The sequence below is a fragment of the Chroicocephalus ridibundus genome, chromosome 7 (genome assembly GCF_963924245.1).
Source record: "Chroicocephalus ridibundus chromosome 7, bChrRid1.1, whole genome shotgun sequence".
In the NCBI taxonomy this organism is placed as follows: Eukaryota; Metazoa; Chordata; class Aves; order Charadriiformes; family Laridae; genus Chroicocephalus; species Chroicocephalus ridibundus.
Genome location: NC_086290.1, coordinates 57,389,079 through 57,411,848, shown reverse-complemented (window position 1 = coordinate 57,411,848; position 22,770 = coordinate 57,389,079). Strand labels below are relative to the sequence as shown.

The window sequence follows — 22,770 nt, the reverse complement described above, 5'->3', positions numbered from 1 at the left end:
ATTTTAGCTATTTTCTGCTGGAAGTGCAGTGTGATTTGCATGGAGCAGCCCAGGTGAAAAACTGGTTACTCAAGGAGGTAAGCGGTGTGGTTTTATAATAATAAAATGCATTTTTTTAGAAAAAGAGAGAAGAAAGTCTGACCAGGAGGAGTCTATGCTGTAAAAACAGCCAGGTTTTGTTCTGCTTTTCTGAACAGAAGCTTATACATGGTTATGGAAAGGACTTTGCTGCTATTTATTGCCTGAAGTTAGTGATCCATCTGTCTCTCCCCTAAGTCTTGTACAGACGATCTTTCCTCATAACTCTGCCTTTCTCCATTCTGTTATTATTGAATATTTGTATGGGAATTTTGTCTGGTAGCCAAGTCACAGGCTTATCAGATATTCTGTAAATCCTCCGCAGTTGGTAACCGATCTGTGCAAAATTGTCAGTTTAGGGTTAAATATTGTTGAATAAATAGACCTGCTGAAAGAATGGGCTCTAACAATTCATGTTTTGGGAAATAATTACTGAAGAAAGACAGCCCACAACATTGTATGTGTGTTAGAGAGAATGGTCAGAATATCTTTTAATTCAGCATTTACCCGGGAGAATTATTCCCATGAGGAACCTCGCAATAAAATCTGCTTGGTCTATGAGAATAGAAAGAAATTGAATAAAAAGACTCCATTTCCACTTGTATTTATTCAGTCTGGGAAATTCAGTGGGCCGCAGCATTAGTATCAGCAGGGGATTCCTTGCTCCTAGCGTTAAATTACTGTCATAATCGCTCAATTATTTCTTCCTTGTACTGTTTAAAATAAAAATCCATCACATTCTATGTTTTTTTCTAACATTTATTAGGTTGAGTGTTTAGGAAAATCAATTATATTCAGTCAGGCATGAATTGATGAATGTTCTTGTAATAATTGTCAGTTGTTAAACTGAATGTACTTTCTCTTTTCGCCCCTTTTCATTTCCTTCAGAGGGCAGAGGTGGCTCAGAGAGAAGCAGAGACCTTAAGGGAGCAGCTCTCGTCAGCCAACAAATCTCTCCAACTTGCTACGCAGATCCAGAAGGCACCTGATGTGGTGAGAGAAAATATTTACTGACTCTTACAGGTTTCTGACATTCCTGCAGCACAGCTCTTTCAATATATGCTCGCAGCTATAAAAATATCTGTTTGGAGCAGTATTTTAACTGGAATGGAATGGTGTTCCTTTGGGATTGCAGTTTGGTTAAACTTCTAAGGGGGCTGGTGTCTGCAGAAGACCACAGGAAGGACAGAGGTCACTCTGCTCCGTGGTGACTGGTACGGTGATCCATAGATCTCCGCGGCGGCCGGTCCGGGCGGACGGCAGCAACGCTCGGAAATTATTTCCTGTTGGCAGGAGCGTCAGCAGAGGGAAAATAAAGGCAGGAATGCGGTATGACAAAGAGTGCCGGGGTGTGGAGCTTCAGACCCAGGGCACCAGCTTTGCCCAGAGCTGGTCGCGTTAGCGGGACCTGCTGCCTGCCCGTGGCTGCGGCTTGTTGTTCTTAGTGTACGGGCTGTCAGAGGAGCCACACACAAATTCGGTATCATTCCGGTTTTCACTCTGAATATATCTCAGCTGAGAATTACGCTTACAAATTCAATAAAAGCAGCTTAGAAAATTGAGGAGGTACCCTGTGCTCCTAAAGGTCTGGCTGGTTGTTGCCTTCTCTGCATGTTTCTAAATCAAGCAAACACCGCTGGCTGGGGAGGCCGTCGGACCGTGCAGGCACAGGGCGCTATTGCGGAACTCCAGCTGGTCCTGGGTTAACAGGTACCGCAAATGAGCAGACAGATTATTTTGATTTTGGAGAAATAGGAGTACTTAAATGTAAATATGCAATTAAGTGAAATTTAGTCTACTTCTAAGCAGCAGATTTAACAAACAAAAGAAATCATGCTCCTTGTATTGCTTTTTTTCTTGCGAGCCATATACATGCTTGACACTGACAGTGGAGAAACACATGGTTGCCTTTAAAATACATTTGCAGAGAATGAGTAACAAACCGTAAGTCCTCCAGATCTGTTTGGTCGTCTATTAATACGACCCAGTATTTTCTCAGGGAAATCGAAAGATAGACACGCAGGCTGCAAAACAAAAAATAAAAAAAGAATAAAAAGCCCGAATATCACTTGTAACTCTGAATTACCTGCCTCTTCCTATCTCGTGTCCTAGTCTTATCATTATTTTAACATTAGGTCTTTCTTGTATTTAATAGTACTTCTGCACTTCATTTATATTTAATATGACAACTACTGCAGGATGAAAATGATCATTATCTATCTTATTTCAGACTCTACGTTCTAGTCTCAATAGGCACAAGCAGCAGATGATTATACAACTTGTGATGTTTCATGCAAGCAAATTAGAGGTTTTTTTCAAGTTAAAAGTATAATTCAGTGTAATAGGAGAGCGTTGTTAACTGCTGTTCATACATGTAGCATTCTGTGAGATGCAATGCCATGTAGTCACGGAGAATCAAGCTAAGTGTTTAGAAGATACGGAAAAGGTATTTTGTTGTGCCTGTATTTTCCAGAGAAGAGGGTATGGAGTATACTGCAATCTGCTGCAATGTCATCGTGAATTGTAAGGAAAGTGCTTGGGTGACAGCGTCGGTGGGTTGAATTTTCAGCTCTTTCACTGTAGGGTCTTTGGTATTAGTGCTTACGATCATTGTCTCTCTCGGTAAATGGATTTTTTCCTACTTCACTGGTGTTTTCTGAGGAACAGCCATTAACGTTTGTAAGACGCGTTTTAGGCTTTTTAATGGAACGTGTGTTCATCACTGGGTTGCCCTGTGCTCCCCAGATCCCCACAAGGATTTCCTTATGTTCTTCATGGAAAGAGGTTCAGAGCTTCCCGAAGCATTATAGCTGTTGATCTCTTAACACAAAAGGAGACAAAAGAGATGGTACAATTAGTCTGTATTATCTTTTCTGAATAGATCCTACCTTCTTCCTAACTTCTCTGTCCTCTCTTATTTCTTGTCCTATTGCAATGTCAGTCTAGTGAGGAAGTTTCAGGCTTGAGGACAGATTTTGCAGCTGTGGGAAACTGGAAGAAGAAAGATCCTGGTTCAGGAAAGGGAATTTCTGAAAGTGGAGACCGTAGGGAGAACGGCCTTGTCTTAACAGCTGTCACATCTGTCTTCATCCCCATGGAGGACAGGCTTTAGTTGCTAGCGGTAATGTTAACAGTGAACAATTTTCATGCAAGGAGCAAGTTCATTGGAAGTAGCACTTTGGGGCAATTTTTGACAATTTTGCCTGGAACATGGCGTGCATATGAAGAGCCAAAGGCACATGACTCTGCCGTTCCTGATTAAGAAATTCTGCTCCATTACTTCAGAATATTTTATCTGATTAGTATTTTGTAAGCACAGATTTTCATAGTTGTCAAAGCATTTGGACTATTAATAATAAATAGATCTAAATAGAATCCCTTGACTTTCACGGCTGCCTCTTTCCAGAACACTTACGAAATAGGGACATTTATTCTCTCCATTATCCTTATTTCACCAAAGAGCTGTCCTGGGGAGCAGAAAGGTTCATCTTCCAGATTCACGCAGTCAGCCACAGGATTTAGAGATTATTTCTGTCTCTCATGCTACCCCATGCCATGCTTGGTCCTTACCTAACTGCCCTGACTTCAAGCTTGCTGCATTTTTTTATTTATGTGCTCTAATATCTTTTTCACCTTAGGAACAGGCCATCGAGGTGCTAACACGGTCCAGCTTGGAAGTAGAACTGGCTGCGAAGGAGCGGGAAATCGCCCAGCTGGTAGAAGATGTCCAGAGACTCCAGGGCAGCCTCACCAAGCTGCGGGAGAACTCCAGCAGCCAAATCTCACAGCTGGAGCAGCAGCTGACCGCCAAAAACAGCACACTCAAAGTAAGGCTCGGTTCTGTGCTCAGCAGCTTTCCAAGGCTATAACTGACGTGCCAATATTGGGTTTTACTGATGTAAGTTTTCTGTGGTTCTGAGAGGCACCGGAAAAGCCATTGACTTCTTCAGGATGCTGTTGAATTCCAGTTTCTGTGGTGTTTTCTTCAAAGTGAGCACAGTTTTGTTGAAATTTAATTTACCTAGTTCCCATTGGTTTGAAATTTGTTTTTGCAGAACGTGGCTACCTTTAGGATTAAAGCCAACACATATTTACCATGGATATATAGTGAAGTGGCTGAACTGAAAAGGCACAGAAAATCCTTCTTAGGTTTTAAAACTTATCATTCCCATTCCAGCGATGGGTATTGCAGCTTTGCCAGGAATGTTTATCGTGCTATGGTCTGTCTTTGAATTTACCTGCTACCCCCTCCAGTTCTCTCCACTGGAAAAGGGGAGTGTGTCATTTAGAGCATAACACCAAGGAAAGCCAAGACACAAAGAGAAGGCTTTTTGGCCTTAATAAGCTTTTTTGGGTTTTTTTAAACTGTATATTTGCTGCACGGTAATCCCATTTATAATTAGCAGTCTAGTCCTATGCTCGTTTGCACACCAGTAGCACTGCACCAAACCCAGAAGAAACACCCAGCAGTTTTGTGAGTGACCCTTTTACCTTTACCTTTTCAGCAGCTTTACTTTCTTCGTGCGCTAGCCCACACAGTTTTGATCTATCAGTAAGCATGAGAAATGTTTCCTGACATGTGTTATGAATCAGTTTCCTGTACCTCCCGTCTCTTTCATTGTTCTGCCATCTATGAGCTTCAAAGTGTAAACAAGATAAATTTATCTATTCCATTAAAAACTTCATAGTTTTGCAGGTTTTATAGTCTGAGAGGTTTTTGAAAGCAGGAGGCTGATGGTACCCACTTAGCTCTGACGGTGGCGTGGGCAGCTTTCCTCTATCAGAATGATTTAATGCTCAATTGCAACTCTTACAAATTGTTCTAATTCTGACATTTTTTAGAGGTTACTAGTTTTGCTCTGGCGTAGCAAAATTTATGTGGACAAGTGTCTGTTAAGGATGAAAGCTGAAGTGTTGCATTCCGTATGCGTTCTGCATGTTTCAAGAGAGCCTGGCAGAATTTTCATGAAAATTGAGTAGAGCAAAGGAAACTTACTGGGTTCCTGTATTGATGGGATCGGTCTCTGGGGGCACCTCTCGTAATGAGGGAGGATGGTTCGGAGGGACGCATTTTGCTGGCTACACCCATGTCACAGGGTTTTTTTATTTTTTCATAAAGCCTGATAGAAAATACCTTGAGTCCCTGCACTTGACAGATTTTCTCGGAATAAAGCATGTTCCTGGTGAGGTCAGTATTAGTTAGCCATTAACTTCAAAGGGAGTAGGATCACAGAAATGACAGAGCAAGTCTTTGATTTTCATTGCAGTAATCTCCTTCCATTTTCTCATAGTCTGGCCCGCCTAATGCTCTGTATTTAGGTTCCTGTTGATCGTGTCTGATGCAGTGACTCTACTGATAAAGTTTTGGTCATTTCAACCCTCTTTAACCTTATTTGTTGCACTATAAAAATATTTCAAAATACATACTTTTACCCCAAAGTGCTGGGAAACCCTGTGTCTGAGACGTGTGGTACAGAGACCCAAATCTCAGTGGTGATGTGTTGATCTCATGTTTGATTATAGAGGAATTGCTTCTAAAATAACTGTTATTGTAATGGTTGCCTCCACAAAAAATGAATCAGTTTCACAAATTAAAGCAATGTTCTCAGACCATATCTTGGGGGAATTCTTTAATACTCTATGACTTAATGAAACAATACAGAAATACTTTCAAAATTATTGCTTCTTTATCTTCATCTAATCTAATAATCAAAACATGTCCTCTAGTAACAAGACTTTTCTAACTGTAATGATATTAACCCTTTGTTGCTGGGAGTTAGAGCTTCCCAGCTACCCAGTTAAAATACAGCGGTGCTAGTTAGCAGAGAGATACAGCAAATAACCTAGGTTAATTAATATGGGCCTTTTAGTATATCACTGGAAACTAAACCACGACATGAGCCTAATGGGGTTTTTAAAAGGTTTTAAGCCCCAGAATACAGCCCGTGCTGTTTTACCTGAGACGCTTCAGTTAATAATACAGTGACGGTTTGGTCTTTTTAAATAACGTAAGAGGGGAACTTACCTGTGCATCCTCTGACATGGGGTCACTCGCACAACCGATGCGAGATGATTCCTTAACATGGAATATCTGCAAGTTTAGCGTGCAGCAATGCCGCCCGTCCGTTCCGTCTGTCCTCTGGCTCCCTGCATTTGTGTATGTTGGAGGACGTTAGAATATATTTTGTCTGAATTAACCAGGTTGATATTTAGTGCAAGATATTAGTTCCTCCAGATTGTCTCACAGCTTGAACCTTTGTTATACCATGTTCTGTGCATTTTTTCAGGGTTCTTTGAGACAATTACCATACTAATACATTTCAAAACAGTCGTTGACTGGGAAGATGCCAAGTGCCTAAATGGTCTGCGTATACACAGGCGTTGCATTCTCAGTTGTTAGTTTACATTGTTTAGTAAAGTATACATTTAGGTGCAGATTTTCCATGGCAACAGTCTCTGTATTAGGTACTTGGGAATGATGGATGGATGTGTTTTTTATACAATTCAAAGTAAAATATTGCTGGTTGCCATACTGCTCTAACAGCACACAAGTACCTGAGGGTCCAAGAGAGCTTCATTCCGTCAACATCTTTTTTCTTTTTTTTTTTAAACTGTGCCGTGTACCTAGAATTTCCAGAAATACTTTCAGGGTATAGCATATACCTTTACAGAATTCGATTTAATATAGATATATTTTAAATGGAAATTGGATTTTTTTTCTGCATTTTATATCTTTTTTTTCTACAAAAAGCTTTTTTTCTCCGCATATCCTTGTGTAAGTAACTAAAATATTAATCCAGGATAATAGTTTGATTTAAATCGCTTCCAGTACTTTTTATACTGAGGGCTAATGTAAATAGCCAGTTATCCCTACTGTGAAAGCTAAGCTGTTCCAAGTGGCAGAGTTAAGGCAGAGCTGACCTGTGGTGTCGCTTTGCTTCAAGCTGTAGAGCAGCACAGAGCAGCGAGAGGCAGCCGCAGAGTGGCACGGCCAAGGAGAGCTGAGCGATGCCAGGTGGTTCCGCAGGGTCCTCCCATCGCCTGCATCCAGTTTTAGAGCTGTCAGTCGCGAGGCTGAGTCCCCTCGCCGGTACCGAGGGCTCTCCGGCTCGCTGGTTTCATGCGAAGATCCCTCTCCAGTCTTCCTGAGCCTGGTCCGGTGCACTAAAAAGCCTGGCTGGATTCCTCGTTCCAGTAACTGCATTTTACTCAGTGTTGAGCTGCAGCTTGAAAAGCTGCTTGAACTTGGGCCATGTTGTAGCTGGCCCTCTGGTCCTTTAAAGATGGCGAAATAGCTGGAAGTCCAGCAAAGCCCCACAATGCTGCTGTTGACATCTGAAGAAGCCTCATTTAAATTATGAAGATGGCTCAGATGATGGACTCACTGATCCTGTGGGTGCTGTATTATTACATGGTGTTCAGGTTTGCTGCTTGTACCCACCGGATAGCTTTGAGATGGGCGATGCCTACGCACTGGCTTACTTGGGGAAGACAGCATGGTTAAGAGTTTCCCACTTCTGATTGTTCTTCCCACTTCTGATTATTCGTCTGTCCCAGCCCGGCCGTTCGTGCACCCCTAATTGTGCTGGTGCACAACTTTATGGGGCTGCATTGTAAACGGGTTTGCTAAAATTATCCCTCCCCTGCCTTCCTCCTGCATTCAACGAGCAGCCCAGGAGTTGGGTGTAGGATCTTCTTGAATTCACTTCTCCACTGAAGGCAGCCTCCCCTGGACACAAAGCCCTATTTTTCTTTTTCATGTCGTATATTCCTTTCCTTTTCAAAGTGGATGCTTTGTCTTTGAGGGTGGTACGTCCTTGTGTTATTTCTGTTTCTTGTGACCTTTGGGATTCTGTGCCAATTTTAACACCAAAAATTCAGTGAAGCAGAGCTAGCCTGAACTTATCCATGGGAGTTGTAAGCCAGTAAGTTCTGTTCTTTCTTTGCTTAGGTCAGGCGTGCCTGTACTAAGCAAAGAAATGATTAGTGGGAAATTAATGTGGCTTCCGCAAGCAACGTAACAGCATCAATTATGTATCACTATGTTTTAGGCCTCCTGAAGCATTTATCCTGTAGTGATGAGCACTGTTGTTGGGAGCAGGGGCTCTTGGGTAAGGTCCAAATGTGTGGCATTGCGTTATGGATTGTGTTAGGAGGTTTGTTTCAACGTTTGTGCCATCCTCACACCGAAGAGAAGCCACTGAGGCTGCCCCAGGTCAGGCAGACCTGAGCAAAAAGGCCTTCTGAGCCGGTCTCAATGCTTCATCTCCGGTGTGTAATCCTGTTAGTTACTGCAATAAGTAATGCTTGTAAAACGACTTGGTACAGCTGTTTTATCTGGGCATGAGGCATTGTAGAAGTCTTACAAGCCTAAGGCGTTCCAGTCAACAACAGCTTCTTCAGTCTTTCCTCATGTCGATAAGGTTATCGAGAACCGTCCTGTTAAGAATACAGGATGTGCCAAAGCGTCCTGCTTGTTTACCCAATTTATCAGTTTCCTAAAAATTTCAGCTGCCCCATTTTTAATACCGTCTTCCCCGATCCCTTTATTGAACGCACGACAGCGACATTGCGAACAGCCGAATTGGGCCCTACTGAATTCTGTAATGCTTGGCACTCTGTAAACAAAGGGAGAGTGAGGTATAATTGTGTTTACGTTGAATTGGTTATAGTTTGTTTTCTAATATATGTAAATTAGGTATGAGTCATTAACCCTCACTTGTGCGCTGCTGTATATATGGAATAATTTAAGGATGATTTTGAAAGCCTGCAGAAAAAAACAATCTAAGTAATTAAATCCATGTTCTTTCTTTTAAAGCAACTGGAAGAAAAACTGAAAGGACAGGCTGATTATGAAGAGGTTAAGAAAGAATTAAAGTAAGTGTTAAATGCCTACATAATTTTTTCACAAACTCTAGTTTAACAATTGTTGAATGAAGCCACAAATCTGTGTTCTTGGAACAATAAAGAATTCAGTCAAAACCACAAAGACGGGGAAATCGGGAATATTGGCAGAAATCGCATCCAGAGCCAGTGCAACTGCTGTATCTGAGAGTTCTCCTTTTTGTTGCTGCAGAGTATCGCAATGGCAAATAATACAGGCGTCCCTGAAGAAAAGGCTCTAAAACTGTCATCCCCCAAGGGTAAAAAGCTTGAAAATCCGTGGTGGTTTAGGTGGGCCACTCTTTAAAAATTCTCGGCCAATAGCTGAATGTAACGCGGACCAAGAATTTAATGTGGAGCCTTTGGCCATAATACCTTTTCTCTGCTTTTGCCAGCCCAAGTGTTCAGCACTTAGCATTTTAATGCTGTGCTTGTTTCACTGTATATTTTTGCTAATATATTGTGGTTTTAAACTGAAGCCACAAACAGCCTCTTCCTATTTCAAGGGGTTTTTTAAGAGACTTAAGAGAGCCTCATTTTAAACTATAACAAGATAAGCTGTCAGGTTCAGAGGAGAAGTTTTTTGACTAGAAATATGTTTAGTGTCACGGTTTAAATAACTGCAAGAAGCTCCATCCCTTCTTTCATCATTCTGGCATTTTGGTGTGTATTTTAAGAAGACTGAAAAAATGTTAACCTTGTTTAATGAGGTATTTCAGGTGAGGCTGGGAGTCATGTGCTTTTGTTTACGCGTCCCCGGAGAATATGGAAAGCAGGTTTGGTTTGGGGAGCCCGAGGACAGCCCAGCCCCTGGTGCTCTTGTAGCCAAGCCGCGGTTCTGGTTCGCTGCAGCACACCCTGCTGTGGGTATAGAGTTTCTGTCCAGTGAAATGAGTTGTCCGTTTCTTTGGTCATTATACCTGAATATTAACTGGTCTCAAAAAAACTTCATCGTTTTAGTGGTAGGGGTAGGTACGTCCACGTTCTCTTCTGCATTAAGGAAAAGCAGCTTCAGATTTCAGCTGGTTTATACCCTCGTATGCAAAGCAGCGAATGGGAATTAAGCCGCAACCTTCCCATTTGCTACATGAGTTACTAGAATGTGAATGTGGCGAAACAGCAAATGAGTTTTAAATCCTACCTGGTTTAATGCCTTTACTTTAGATACGAAACTCATTTAGATCCCTGTGTTCCTGGCGGCAGTGCCTTTTTTCTTTTCCTTTTCTTTTTTACAACATGAGGGCAGGGATGGGAAGGCAGATAAAAGGTCCGGGAGAAAACACAGGAGTGTTCATCTGGTGCTTCTGCCTGTTCCTGTTGTTACAAGATGAGCCTGCAGTGGAAGAGATGGGAGAATCTCCTGGAAGCGGCCCTTGTGGGGTGCCAGTTAATCAAATCTCTTTCTCGGGGCTGCTACAGCCTTTATATCCCCTGATTTGTGGGTGACGTTTTTCATCTGGGCAGGTGACTTTGAAGGGACAGCCAGCTAGCTTGTAGGTGGCCTGGGGTTCATCCATGTCCTGCTGGAGGGGGCGGGGGGCTAAGACCCTCTGTGAGAGCACTGTCGATGTTGGCAGCACGGCGGCGTCTCAGCAGCTCCTTCACGCCACCCTCTCTGCTCCCATCTGGTCCAAAAGATGTGCCAGAATCCAGATGTACATCGCCTGAGAGTGACGGTCCGATTGGAAGTGAAGCTACGAAAAGTCTATTGCTGTACATCTGGCGGCCCTTAGCCTGAATCCTACGATGCCTACTTTGTGCCCTGAAACACTGAGGGAAATGAGCTGCTCATAGCGCACATACGCACCAAGAAAAGAGATATCTTGTCAGTAAGGAAGAAAGAGTATAAACTCTCAGTTGTTCTGGCACTGGCGTGTTTTCCGGAATCCTCCCAAGGATGTTAGAGGCATTCTAGGCTGGGGGATCTTTATCAGCCAACTTCTAACCTTGGAGGAGCTTAACTGGGTCCACGTCAGGATCCGAGATGGGAGAATTCCTTGCTTTCTGCATTGGCTTTTGTGCCAAATGGCTTTTAAACCTGTTTTTGAGATCTGAGAGCTCTGTGTGTCCTTTCAGCTCCCTCTCGAGTATTACGACAGTGCTAACCCTCCTGCCTTTGCAGCTGGGATCATAGGAACAGGCAGTCAGACTGTCCCAGTGCACACTTTGCTTTAGAGTAAGATCTTTCAAGTCGTCTTAGATGTGCAGATTCAAGTCACGAGATCATTCCTTTAAAAAGCAGCGAACTTGATCTGGAGCAGCAGATTGAGTCGGGCAGATCTCATGGGCGAAGATATTCCTGGAATCCAAAGGGAAACATTTTGCTTCCTCATATTCCTGAGGAAAATGTCTCTTCTGTGACACATTTGGAGGGCCGGTTTTGACATGTTTAACTTTCACATTTTTTGAAAAAATGAACCCGCTCTAGTGAATACTCCTCCAAGGGCAATTCAAGATACCATCAGCCTGGTTTTTAGTGTATTTTGGGTTTGAAGTATATAGGAAATTGCCTGTGAAATTGCCAGAAGGCTGTTTCGTGTAGCATAGAATCCACTTTGATGTAGGCAGAGGTCAGTAAGTTTCCAGGCAGGGTTTGAATACATGTGCCTGCTCCGAGCTCGCTGAAAAATGCAGGTTCAGGATCCTTTCGGAAGGTCCCCAAAATGCGTTGGTAGAGCAGCCTCTGCAAGTGCCAGGGCACAGCAGGACCAGAGCTCTAAAGCCAGACTTTTGGTGCCGAGAGCCCGATGCACACATTAAATACCTTCAGGCTTACTTTGCCCTTCCGATGGATTTCAGTCAGGTTCTGTAGGCAGCACGGGTGGCGGCCAGAGCACGTCGCGGCCGCTCCTGCGAGAGCGTGCGGCTGCTTCTGGTTTAGTCCTGTCCCGAAGGAAGGCGGTTGGTATCCTCCAGGAACACTCTGCATGGCAAAGCCAAGTGTGGTAAGTGGGGATTACTGGGAGACCGGCGTCACGAGTGCGCTGCGGATCGGAAATGGGAGAAACACCTGTGATGTGCCTTGGGAAGTTTGCCGCGTGATCATTTGCTGTTACAAATTGTTTTTTTAAAATTCAGATAACTCTCCTTATTCAACCATCATGAGGCCCTACGTTACGACTTGGTATCCTTTCAGAGGCCATCCTCTGCAGAATCCATGGGAGGATGGAAACAGTTCCCAGCAGCGACTGGGGTTTCCCTCGATGGGTCTCTGTGCCTTTATCCCCCCCAGCACCTTGCAGTCCCAGTGGACACACTGTGCCTCTGAAGAGGTGTCCCGAGAAATCCCTGAGTACACATGTCTGTGATGTCCATGTAATGCCAGGATCTCGAGAACGTGGCCCATTACTTGCTGCACAACCTCTCTCCTTGACTGGCACGACTCCATTAATGGCAGAAAAGAGGCACTTTTGCCTGCGGGCGAGCTGTTGTGCCCACGTAAAACAGTCTTAACAGCATTACTTTCTGTGCTTGTGTGTTGGATGATGGCTGTAATCTACAGCGATTTCTGCTGGCGAGAGGTGTCATACAATGACGCTGTCTGATGAAACTGATGGCCAGAATTTATTTATTTTTATATTTGTAGGCGTGCCTGTCAGAATTAACACTGTATGCGATGAGGTATGCAGTGAAAATGCACGAGGTTTCTGCCTCAGAACGACTTTTATTATTTTTTTTTCTTGGACTTGCTATGACTTTGTGTGATCTTGAATGAGTCACCGAGGCCGCTGATTTCCAGAACGCCACTTAATGGGCATCTAATTCTGGATTAATGCACGGACAGATTTATAGAGGAGCTGGACGCCACGTGGTCCGCGGCAGTTGCTGGGTGCTGGGTGCCCGGCTGACTCCTGGGGGCATCCAGAACTAGTCCCTACGTGTTAATACTGGCCTTCTGCCTTTTTTGACTCAGTTTCCACATTTAATATATATGGTTAAACATATTCTACTTGCCTCACAAAGTTCCTGGTGTTTTATATGTGAAAAATGCTGTATAAACACTATCTATATCTGTTTATGTATTTTTCTTCAACAAATTAATGTCATCCTTGTGCAATGAGAAGCTGAAATCATTTATTGCTTCAGTCTGAGGAACTTAGCGTCCTGCCTGCAGCAAGACTATTTAAAAAAAATTATAAGTCAAAGTACAGTAATAAGTTCATATTCCTGTAAGGATCTCGTTTGCCAGACAATACAGCTCTAACTGCAAGACTTTGAAGGGAGATGTCCTTTGACCGCTCAGTATTTATATAAAATATTGACAATGAGACTATCAGATTCTTCTCTTCATGTACTTATAAATATTTGGATCTTTCATATTTCTTAAGAAATATTGTGCCATTGTGTCTTCCCTCTGCCATAGAGCTGGGAGGTTATTAAAATGAAAAACTGCCTTTTAGCCTGTAGTGTCTTGGTCGGGCAGATTATTTGTGCATATTTGCCTTGATATGTGAGCTGGTGTATATTATATAAAGTACTGGAACTGTGCTGGTGATTCCCCCGTTTTGTTGCTTTGCTACAACCTTTATTCCCTTCAAGCTTCGCAGAAAAATTTATATCCCTTCTGACAGCTTAAAATGTTATATCCTTATTAACCTTTAAATTTACGCTGTAAACTGGCCTGGTGGGATTGCATACGCAATGATTTAGATGATGCTCGAGAAAATTTTCTTATCCAATAACCAGTTTGAATAGTTATTCTATATTCATTATGAGGCTGTGTTACTGCAAGGAAAGTTGTTACCACTTGTAGTGTCGCTTCGGAGTGGGAAATGATAATGTTAATGCTCATTAGTGGGGTTGTTATGAAAAGAAGAAATAGAAAATAATCTTTTTTCTGCCTTCCACAGTATATTGAAATCCATGGAGTTTGCACCATCTGAAAGCTCTGGTGCGCAGGTACTGAACCTACTTTTGTTTTCTTAATTCCTTCAGCAGTTCAGTTAACGAGCGAAAATCTTGTCTTGCAATTCGTTGGTGTTGGCACGGAGAATTTCCTGTTGATGTTGCGACATAGAGGTTCATCATTGTTTTCCTGATTATTTTTTTTTATGTAAAAAGCCGAACTGAACAGGTTTTGCCTGTTAATTTCTTTTAAGTGGTCAAGGACAAAGAATGACGTCTCGGCTGTGCTGGAGTGGATAACTGTAGTGTTGTGAAGTTGAGTCTTTTAAAGACACTAGAGTCAGTGTACAGCCACGCTGAGATTTGCATGTTTCTTGTACTGGCAGTGCGCTGAGCAAGGATTTTAGCATTTTTAAGTCTTTGTTAGCCTTGAAAATAATGTTCATGAAAGAAAAGAAACCTTTTTGTACTGAGAAAGCAGGAGAAAGCTCTGCTATTCCAGCAAATTAATCTTACTTAAGTTTAAAGGTTATGAATTAAATTCCTGCTTCTGAAATCTCAACTAAATATCAATATACTGGGATTAATTTTCAACGTGTTTTTTAATGATCAAGGGTCAGGTACTTAGTGGAAGGTAAATGTCAGGTTTCTGTGACTGATTTTATTTTTGAACAAACTGTTTGTGCTGGAACGCAGCATTTCAATGAAATGCTTAACTTGGGTCAGTTGACCTAAAATAATAATATAATCTTAACTCGTATTTTAATCAGATGAAAAGAAATCTACAGCTTTTAAATTGGAAGTGTGCCGGTACCATTTTAAAATAAGTAGGATTAAGAGAATGTGCCGTTACACATTTTGAAATAATGCAGAATTGCTGAATGATTTACAGTGAAAATTAAACAGTGAATCTCTTCCGCGGCTCAGGCGGGAACACTGAGCGATTCCTGCAAATATATGCATGGTGAATTCCCTAGCTGCCTTCAGAGCAGAGATGAGCACTTGTTTTCTTCTCCTGAAATCCTTTCTAGTGCCTGAGTGAGACTCTCAATGCTTTGAGAAACAAACCTCCCACTTTGATTTTCTTTAGGATGCCTCTAAACCGCTGGAGGTGCTGCTGCTGGAGAAGAACCGCTCCTTGCAGTCCGAGAACGCCACGCTGCGTATCACAAATAGTGACCTGAGTGGTAGGTTGACACGATTTTCGGCTCTTCTGGTTTGTTTGCTGTCTTGTAAAGGGAGGGAGGGCTGAGTGAGAGATGAATGGCTGAGCTAATGCATGTCGGAAAGATGAACAGGCAACAGGAACACCGAATAATGTGTGATTTCTGCAGTTTTATAGGCTGGATAATAAAAGAAAACTTGGAGACCTCAGAGAGTCTTTAAAGGCTAGGAAAGAGAGGCATTACGAGATGTACCGAGTGGTAGCGTTTGAGGCTGTCTTGTGTTTTGGGAACAAATTCATCCGTGGCACCAGAAGTCTCTTTCCCCCCACACAATGTTATGCAAAATGTTTGCATGTAGAACACAATAATCCTCCTGTCTGATACACTTAGATATACTACCAGCAGGTCAGCTTGGAAAAACAAAATACTTTCTTTTTAGCAAGGTGTTTGCGCCATTTGGCTTTCCTAATGTGGGCTTTTTACATCTTGTGTGCACATTTTTTAAATGGCAAGTCATGGAATTTCCAGATCCTTGAATGCTTATGGTTTTTGCAGCTGCAAGGAAGTTAAAAGTTGCCACTGGCCCTGGGATTACTGAATTCTGAAGCGTTTTGTGACTTTAACTGAGTGATCTTGGTGCATCCACCTAACAGTGATTCCTTTATTCAAATTGGTTTGTTCCAAAATGTAAATGTTTGCTGCATTTGGGTTCAGTCAGGTCCAATGAGTACTGTCTTGAATGAGAGACAAGAGACTTGCTGTCTGTAACTGCCTTTATTTTAAATGTGTAACTGCACTTCATGTATTTGTTCTAGTTTTAATGTTTGTAAGGGGGATTCTCCAGGCTGCAACATACAAGAAAGGTGCAAACATGAAATGCATGTTGTTTGTTTTGGGGGCCTTGTTTGGCTTATTAAAATTTCAATTATGAAAAAAAAAAAAGAAAACAAAACCAAAAACAAAACGAAAACAAAAAATCCCACCGCCACTTCATTGGCCCTTGGAAATCTGCACTTTTTCCCTTTGCGGGGCAAACTTTGCATTTTTTTTTATCTTGGTTTTTCCCTCTTTGATCCCCCATAATGCATTATGTTTGACCTTCCTTGTAGGGTCAGCCAGGAGAAAAGGGAAAGACCAGCCTGAGAGTCAGCGTCCTGCAACCTTGCCGGCCTCCCCTCCTTCTCAGTTGCTCCGCAACGCGGGGGAGCAGGCTTCCAATACTAATGGTACACACCAGTTCTCACCAACGGGTTTAAGTCAAGACTTTTTCAGCTCATCCCTGGCGAGCCCCAGCTTACCCCTGGCCTCCACAGGAAAATTTGCACTAAACTCTCTCCTCCAGCGACAGCTAATGCAGTCCTTCTACTCCAAGGCAATGCAGGAAGCAGGAAGCACAAGCATGATTTTTTCAACAGGTCCATACAGCACAAACTCCATATCTTCCCAAAGTCCGTTACAACAAAGTCCGGACGTAAATGGCATGGCCCCGTCTCCCAGCCAGTCAGAAAGTGCTGGGAGCATCTCTGAAGGCGAGGAGATAGACACGGCCGAAATTGCACGTCAGGTGAAAGAGCAGTTGATCAAGCACAATATCGGACAGCGGATATTTGGACATTATGTGTTGGGACTGTCGCAAGGGTCTGTGAGCGAGATACTAGCCCGGCCAAAGCCATGGAATAAACTGACTGTGAGAGGCAAGGAGCCATTTCATAAGATGAAGCAGTTCCTCTCGGACGAGCAGAACATCTTGGCTCTTCGCAGCATCCAGGGTAGACAAAGAGGTAAGCGCTCGCCGGCCGAGGGTCTTGCCCTGTTTTCCTGTTAGTTACGAATGTTAAAAATCGGAAGCCTCCCCCGTACGGGGCTGCTTGTGCGTTGCTACTGTTTTCATCTCAATCAGATGTCAGGTACAGAAAGTGCAGCTTTCTAACGCTGCTTTTCGGCACCCGAGCAGGTTAGTATCTTTGCTTCTGCTTTTTTTAGCCGCTGACTGGAGTTTGTCAGCAGGAGCGAGCAGCAGGGACGCTTCCACCCCGCGCTTCCCAATAGCTCTGTGTCACAGCTGACTACCGGCTGAAAGGGGCCAGTAGCTACCGAGGGTGTCAGCCCTCAGAAATGCTTGAAAATTTTTATTTGGGGGTGTTTATTGAGGCCAGACTTTTGTTGTGTCTTGTGTGACTTTTTTTTCCAAAGTGTTTTGACAAAACTTCATAGGTGATGCATGAGTAATTAAAAAACAATCCTAATTTAAAGCAGCTTTGCATATTTAAGGCAGTGATTTTAAGAAGTAACATGCATTTCATTGTGATTCATCTTAAGCGAAGACTGAGATTTACATTTAGGGAAACTGAAGAGTAAGTTGTTTACAGTCAAGAAATATTGGAAAGGACAGGCAGGATTTTCCTAGATTTTGTTTAATTGAAAGCGCACACTGTTAGATTTATAGCTGTTCTTCCTTTTGATGGTTGTACTTGAGGGGATTATCTGCCCATCTTTAACCTCTTCATTTTTGGTGTCTCTAGACATTTATTTATATCTGTCTAATCTCCTTTCCGAACGTAGCTGTAATCTTTATTAACAAATCAGCCAGCCTTGCTTCTTCCCAAGCGGCCAGCTCCTCCAGCGCTCAGGCAAAGGCTCCAGGGGGCGAGGACCGCTGGAACCCTCGCCTCCGGAGACAGGCTGCTGGCTTCTCATGTCACACAGCCCGTGATGTCAGAGCAACCATCCCCTGATTGTTTTGTTCTTACCAAACTTGTTTTTCAACAGAGAATCCAGGCCAGAACCTGAACAGACTATTTCAGGAAGTACCGAAACGAAGAAATGGGTCTGAAGGTACGTCACAGGCAGGTGTTTTTCTTTGCAGTCAATACCTAGGGAGTGGAGTGTGCTTTAGCTGTGTGTTTCCTTAAAACTGTGCAGTTTGATTCTGGCCTGGAATCTGATAGAAAAACAGACAGTAAGTATAAAACAAACCATGGGTTAGATGAACACTTTGCTTTTTCTAATTCTGCTGCTGCTGTACTAACGTAACGCTGTTTGGGTACTTTTTCCACTCCCAACCTCACTGCCTACGCAGAAAAAACGAGAGAAGTGATAGAAGTGGCTTTATCGAATCATCAGACCTATTGAAATGCTCTCTTTGCTATTTTTGCGATTTTGGAGGGAGAAAGTTGCACAATTACGTATAATCCAACATCAGTCGCATACTGCTTCTGCTCTAGGTTTACTTCTTTCTTCTCATGGGGCTTATGTTGACAACTACGCTTTAATACGCTGTTAAATTAGCGTGATACTCCAGTGTGGTGTCAGAAAAAGATAACAAGATAAGCGAACACCAGATCGATAAATTACCACTGAACAGGAAGTACGAACGTTTTTCTTCATTATAGATTAGTTGCAGAATTTTTCCTTTAGCAATACAAGAGGGAGAAGGAAAAACAAAAGCAGGTGCCCTGAAACTCTGTGCTTCTTTTGACTCCAGTCAGGAATCGTCTAGCTCACTTACAACTGATCATCTCGTAATGAAGAATGCAGCTAAGTGCAGTCGCATTCGCAGTTGTCGTTTTCCCTCCTTTTCTTCCCCTTAGTGGTTAAAAAGAACCAAAACAAAACCAAACAACCAAGTCATAGCTCTTAGCTGGAGAGTACTTCAAATGGTATCTGCGTTTAAATGACTGTTTCTCTTAATGTATTAACCTCTAGAAAGTTAAAAATTATTTTTGCCTAGTTACTTTTTAATTCTGTTTTGGGCTGAATGTATGCTCATCCTACTTCGCCTAGCAGCTGATGCAATTTTTAAGGTGATTCCTGATCTTACGTTTTTAGCTTTCTTCCTTTCCCCTCCGGTTCTTTTCCCTCCTGTTTCCTCTCCCCCTCCAAAAAAAAGGAAAGGGAAAAAATGGACCTATATATGTCACCCTGGAAAAGGCATATACGACCCCCTAGTTCTTCCTCTGATGCTGTCAGTGTTCTCGTCGTTGCAGTGCAGCTAGCGGGCAGGCTTTCCCACAATGAGGGTATTTATCCTTTATTATGTTTAAGTACCTTGGTGTTGTGAATGTCGGTAAAGGCCCTGCGTAAACCGCCGTCAGGTCATGCTGGCGGCGCATCGCGGTATACTGTCTGTCTTTGTGTTAAAAAACAACCAAACAAATCGAAGTTTTCCCGTTGTCATTAGTGTTGTTTTCCCCTTCAGGTAATATAACCACAAGAATCCGAACCACAGAGACTGGCTCTGATGAAGCCATCAAATCCATTCTCGAACAAGCCAAAAGGGAGCTGCAAGTACAGAAAACAGGTACGGTCTCATTTTGTCTCTTGTTCCTTTTAGTTCAGAATTTAATTAAAACAATTACCATGAGCTTTCTGGTCAGTTAATTATATTGTTAAAACCTCGAATGTAGGTTTGAAGAGCTTTTTTTAATTATTTATTTATTTATTGAGTGGAGTTGTTTCTGTCTATAAGGCAGCCCAAGTTAAGGCTACACATGTCACGGCTTGGCGGGGTCTCTGCTCAGCGCTCTGCCCGCTCTGCTCTGCCCTGCTCCCGGGGGAGCGATGCTGTGGGATTTCTAAACTCCTTTTTCCCAAGTGCAGCGCCCTGCCGCCTTTACACCACGCCAGACCCGCAGGCAGTCGCCCCGCAGGACAAACCGGCAACATCCTTTCTTCTACCGGTTTGCTCCTTGGAAAGGGAACGGCTCCTGCTTTCTCTTCTCCTCTGTCTAACTCAGGCCCCATGGGAGAGGGAACGGAATGGATTTGTCGGGGTGAAGGTCAGGATCTGGCCTGTTGTGCTGTGGACATCATGTACTGAAACTGTAATGTAGGCAAACCCAGTTCTAACCTTCCTATGACTTTATTCTTGGTTACAGAATGTATTCAGTGAATGAATTGGCCAGTCCAAAAAGCATTTCTTTTCCCCAAAGCATCATGAGTTTAACATCTTAGCCCGAGATAAGTTTAATTTCTCATTGTGTGCTGTCGTGTAGTTAACATTTCTGTCTACTCCATGGCCCTCCCACTTCGAAAGTGTTTCCAGTACAGCCCAAGGGCTAATGCTGAAGTAGAGAGCACTGCGCGTTACTTCTGTTGCGTTTTTTAAAGTAAATATTGATTTACAGTTCTGGATAGCTGCTTTTAAATGAAAACTAAGCTAATCTCATGGCGAAACACAAAAGACTAGTTAATATATGATTTAACTAACATGGCTTATACAAGCAATGGTTACATAGAGAAGAATGTGGGCTGTGTGCAGGAAACTGCAAGCACGTTGTTCAGTAGCGTGTGTCAGCTGAGAATCTCAGAGTTCCTTTCAAACACTAATTCAGCCTCAAAACTCCCTATGAAACCAGTAGATAAAACAGAAGAGATGGTCCCAGTGTCTTTTTTCCCCGTTTCTTAGCTTTTCTTGTATTTTATAGTGTGTGACAGGAAGGAATGTAGGGAGGCAAATTTGGAAATGTATTCAGATGAGGCATAAAATTTCTAAAATAATACAGCATGTTTTAAATCTTATTTCACTTTGAGGCCACTTCTTGCAGTGTAGGGGTTCCCTGTTACTGTCCAGGGCTTCACTTTCCCCATTCGTTGTAGCGTAGCTTTCAGAGGAACTGGTTTTCAAGCACTGGGGACCTCAGTGGAGACTAACTTAAATGGAAACAGACGCCATTGCAAAACCCCCCGCAGAGATAGTGCTGCACCCACGTTCCAGTCGCTGCTCATCCCTGACTGCTGCAGCTCAGCCACACGAGTCCTGGTTCACCACTGACATACTGCGTTTAGGTGTTATCTCTTCTGAAAGCGCCCGTGGCTCCATTCTGGGGCTTCGGATAAGGCCGAGAGTGATGGCCAGGCGTCAGCCCCATGTTTGTAGAGCCGTTTATTTCAGTGGTTGGGACCACAGAACAAGAAAACGGGAAGCAGGAGCATATTTAGCTTGTCAAATGAAACAATGAAGTCTCTTACTAAACTTTCGCTTTGTTGTAATCTGTGGGTTTTATTTTTGGAGTTAAAAGGACTCACCTTATTTATATTGTAAGAGGGTATTAATAGTCTGTCCAGGTGAATGCAGCTGTGTTCAGTATTGAGTGTGTGTTACGATTCGTCTGTGGAGACAGAGAGAAGCGAAAGGTTAAATAACTTCGTAAACAGAACTGTAAAATGTTATTGACCACTTGGGGTGGGGGAGGAAGAGGTGAAGGCTTGATTTTCAAAGGCATTTATTTGAAAATCTTTACAATGGTGGAAAACATGCAAGTAGTGCTGGACTTCTGCAGTTGGGTCTGTGCGTGCAAATGTCCGGCACTTTGTCAACTCTAAAAATTTTCCAGTGAAGAACTTTGGAAATCTTACTTTATTTTGAAAAGTGCGAACCTTTGCTTAGTGAAAACTCCTCCCTCCCATCCAGAAATGTATTGCAGCCCTTTTTCTGACAGGGAAATATTTGCAGTAGCACGTGTTGAATATAAAGCATGTTCCTCTGTTGCATTTAGTCTTTTGGTTGTTTTTCATAGCTGAGCCGGCTCAGCCGCCTTCTGCGTCTAGCAGTGGCAATTCTGATGATGCTATTCGATCCATTCTGCAACAAGCCCGACGAGAAATGGAGGCACAGCAGGCTGCCCTTGAACCTGCCTTAAAAACACCACCTTTATCTCAAGCTGACATTTCTATCCTGTCCCCCAAACTAGTATCTACACCTGCAATGTCTTCGGTTTCCAGCTATTCTCCTTTGGCCATATCCCTGAAGAAACATTCAGCTGTCACTGATTCCAGTATCTCTGCATTGCAGAACCTCTCTGGGCTCAAAAAGGAGCCTCAGGAGGCACCTGTGTTAGAGCTTCACGGAGTAAGTGATTCTGCCCAGGGTATGTTGAGGCATGTTAAAAATGAGTTGGGACGTGGTGGTGTTTGGAAGGACCATTGGTGGAATACTGTGCAGCATGAGAGAAGAAATACAGCTCTTCCCGAAGATGTAAAAGTTGAGGAAGCCAGTGGTGGAAAAGAAAAGGTCAGCAATCAGACTAGGCCAGATCGTAGCCAGCTCCAAGGACCATCTTCTTCAGAGTATTGGAAAGAGTGGCCAAACGCTGAATCTCCGTACTCCCAGAGTTCTGAATTGAGCATGACTGGGGCGAGTCGCAGTGAGACACCACAAAATAGCCCCCTCCCTTCATCCCCTATCGTGTCTTTGTCAAAGCCATCCAAACCTTCAGTTCCTCCACTGACACCCGAGCAGTATGAGATTTATATGTACCAGGAGGTGGATACGATAGAGCTAACGCGGCAGGTCAAAGAAAAGCTAGCAAAGAATGGCATCTGCCAAAGGATCTTTGGGGAAAAGGTAAAGAACCGGTTCTCTCTTCTTACACCAGTGTTGTCAATGTGCGCTGTGCTCCTTGCGTTGGCACGGAGCTCAGTTTAATGGAGGGGGATATGCCACATATGTCTTACGGAAAAATGTTTTTGCTTCGTTATGTTAAGTATTTCAAAAATAAGCTCGCAAAGGAAAGTATTAGTTTCCCTCTGTTTTGTGAATTGCGTAGGTTTTATACAAAGACTGGCTTCAGCCACGTGTAATTAGAAATGGGGCCTCCGAGTTTAGAAACATCGAAAGCTGAAGCAAACATTATTGAGATTCACTATTTCATGCTTAATGTAATGAATTCATGGAATATTTGAGTAATACCATTGTCGTGACTGGAGAGTCTTAAATTTGTTATAAGTGAAGATAATGGACACAAGAGCATTTTTCCTTTTTTTTTAATATTTGGAAATGCACACAAGGGTATTTAAA

At 42.9% G+C, this 22,770-nt stretch overlaps 1 protein-coding gene across 6 annotated transcripts in view; it reads left to right on the top strand.

Annotated features, from left to right (window-relative positions):
* CUX1 (cut like homeobox 1) overlaps positions 1 to 22,770 on the top strand; it is a 280,930-nt gene that overhangs the window by 188,401 nt on the left and 69,759 nt on the right. For 2 of the 6 annotated variants that reach the window (XM_063341499.1, XM_063341497.1), the window contains exons 10-18: positions 967 to 1,071; positions 3,717 to 3,905; positions 8,897 to 8,955; positions 13,812 to 13,860; positions 14,897 to 14,993; positions 16,388 to 16,753; positions 17,742 to 17,807; positions 19,171 to 19,272; positions 21,491 to 22,317. In XM_063341499.1, coding sequence (XP_063197569.1) covers positions 967 to 1,071; positions 3,717 to 3,905; positions 8,897 to 8,955; positions 13,812 to 13,860; positions 14,897 to 14,993; positions 16,388 to 16,753; positions 17,742 to 17,807; positions 19,171 to 19,272; positions 21,491 to 22,317 — 1,860 coding nt within the window. Of the gene's footprint in view, positions 1 to 966; positions 1,072 to 3,716; positions 3,906 to 8,896; positions 8,956 to 13,811; positions 13,861 to 14,896; positions 14,994 to 16,081; positions 16,754 to 17,741; positions 17,808 to 19,170; positions 19,273 to 21,490; positions 22,318 to 22,770 lie in introns of all 6 variants that reach the window. The other 4 variants (XM_063341496.1, XM_063341498.1, XM_063341500.1 and 1 more) reach the window with 3 other exon arrangements.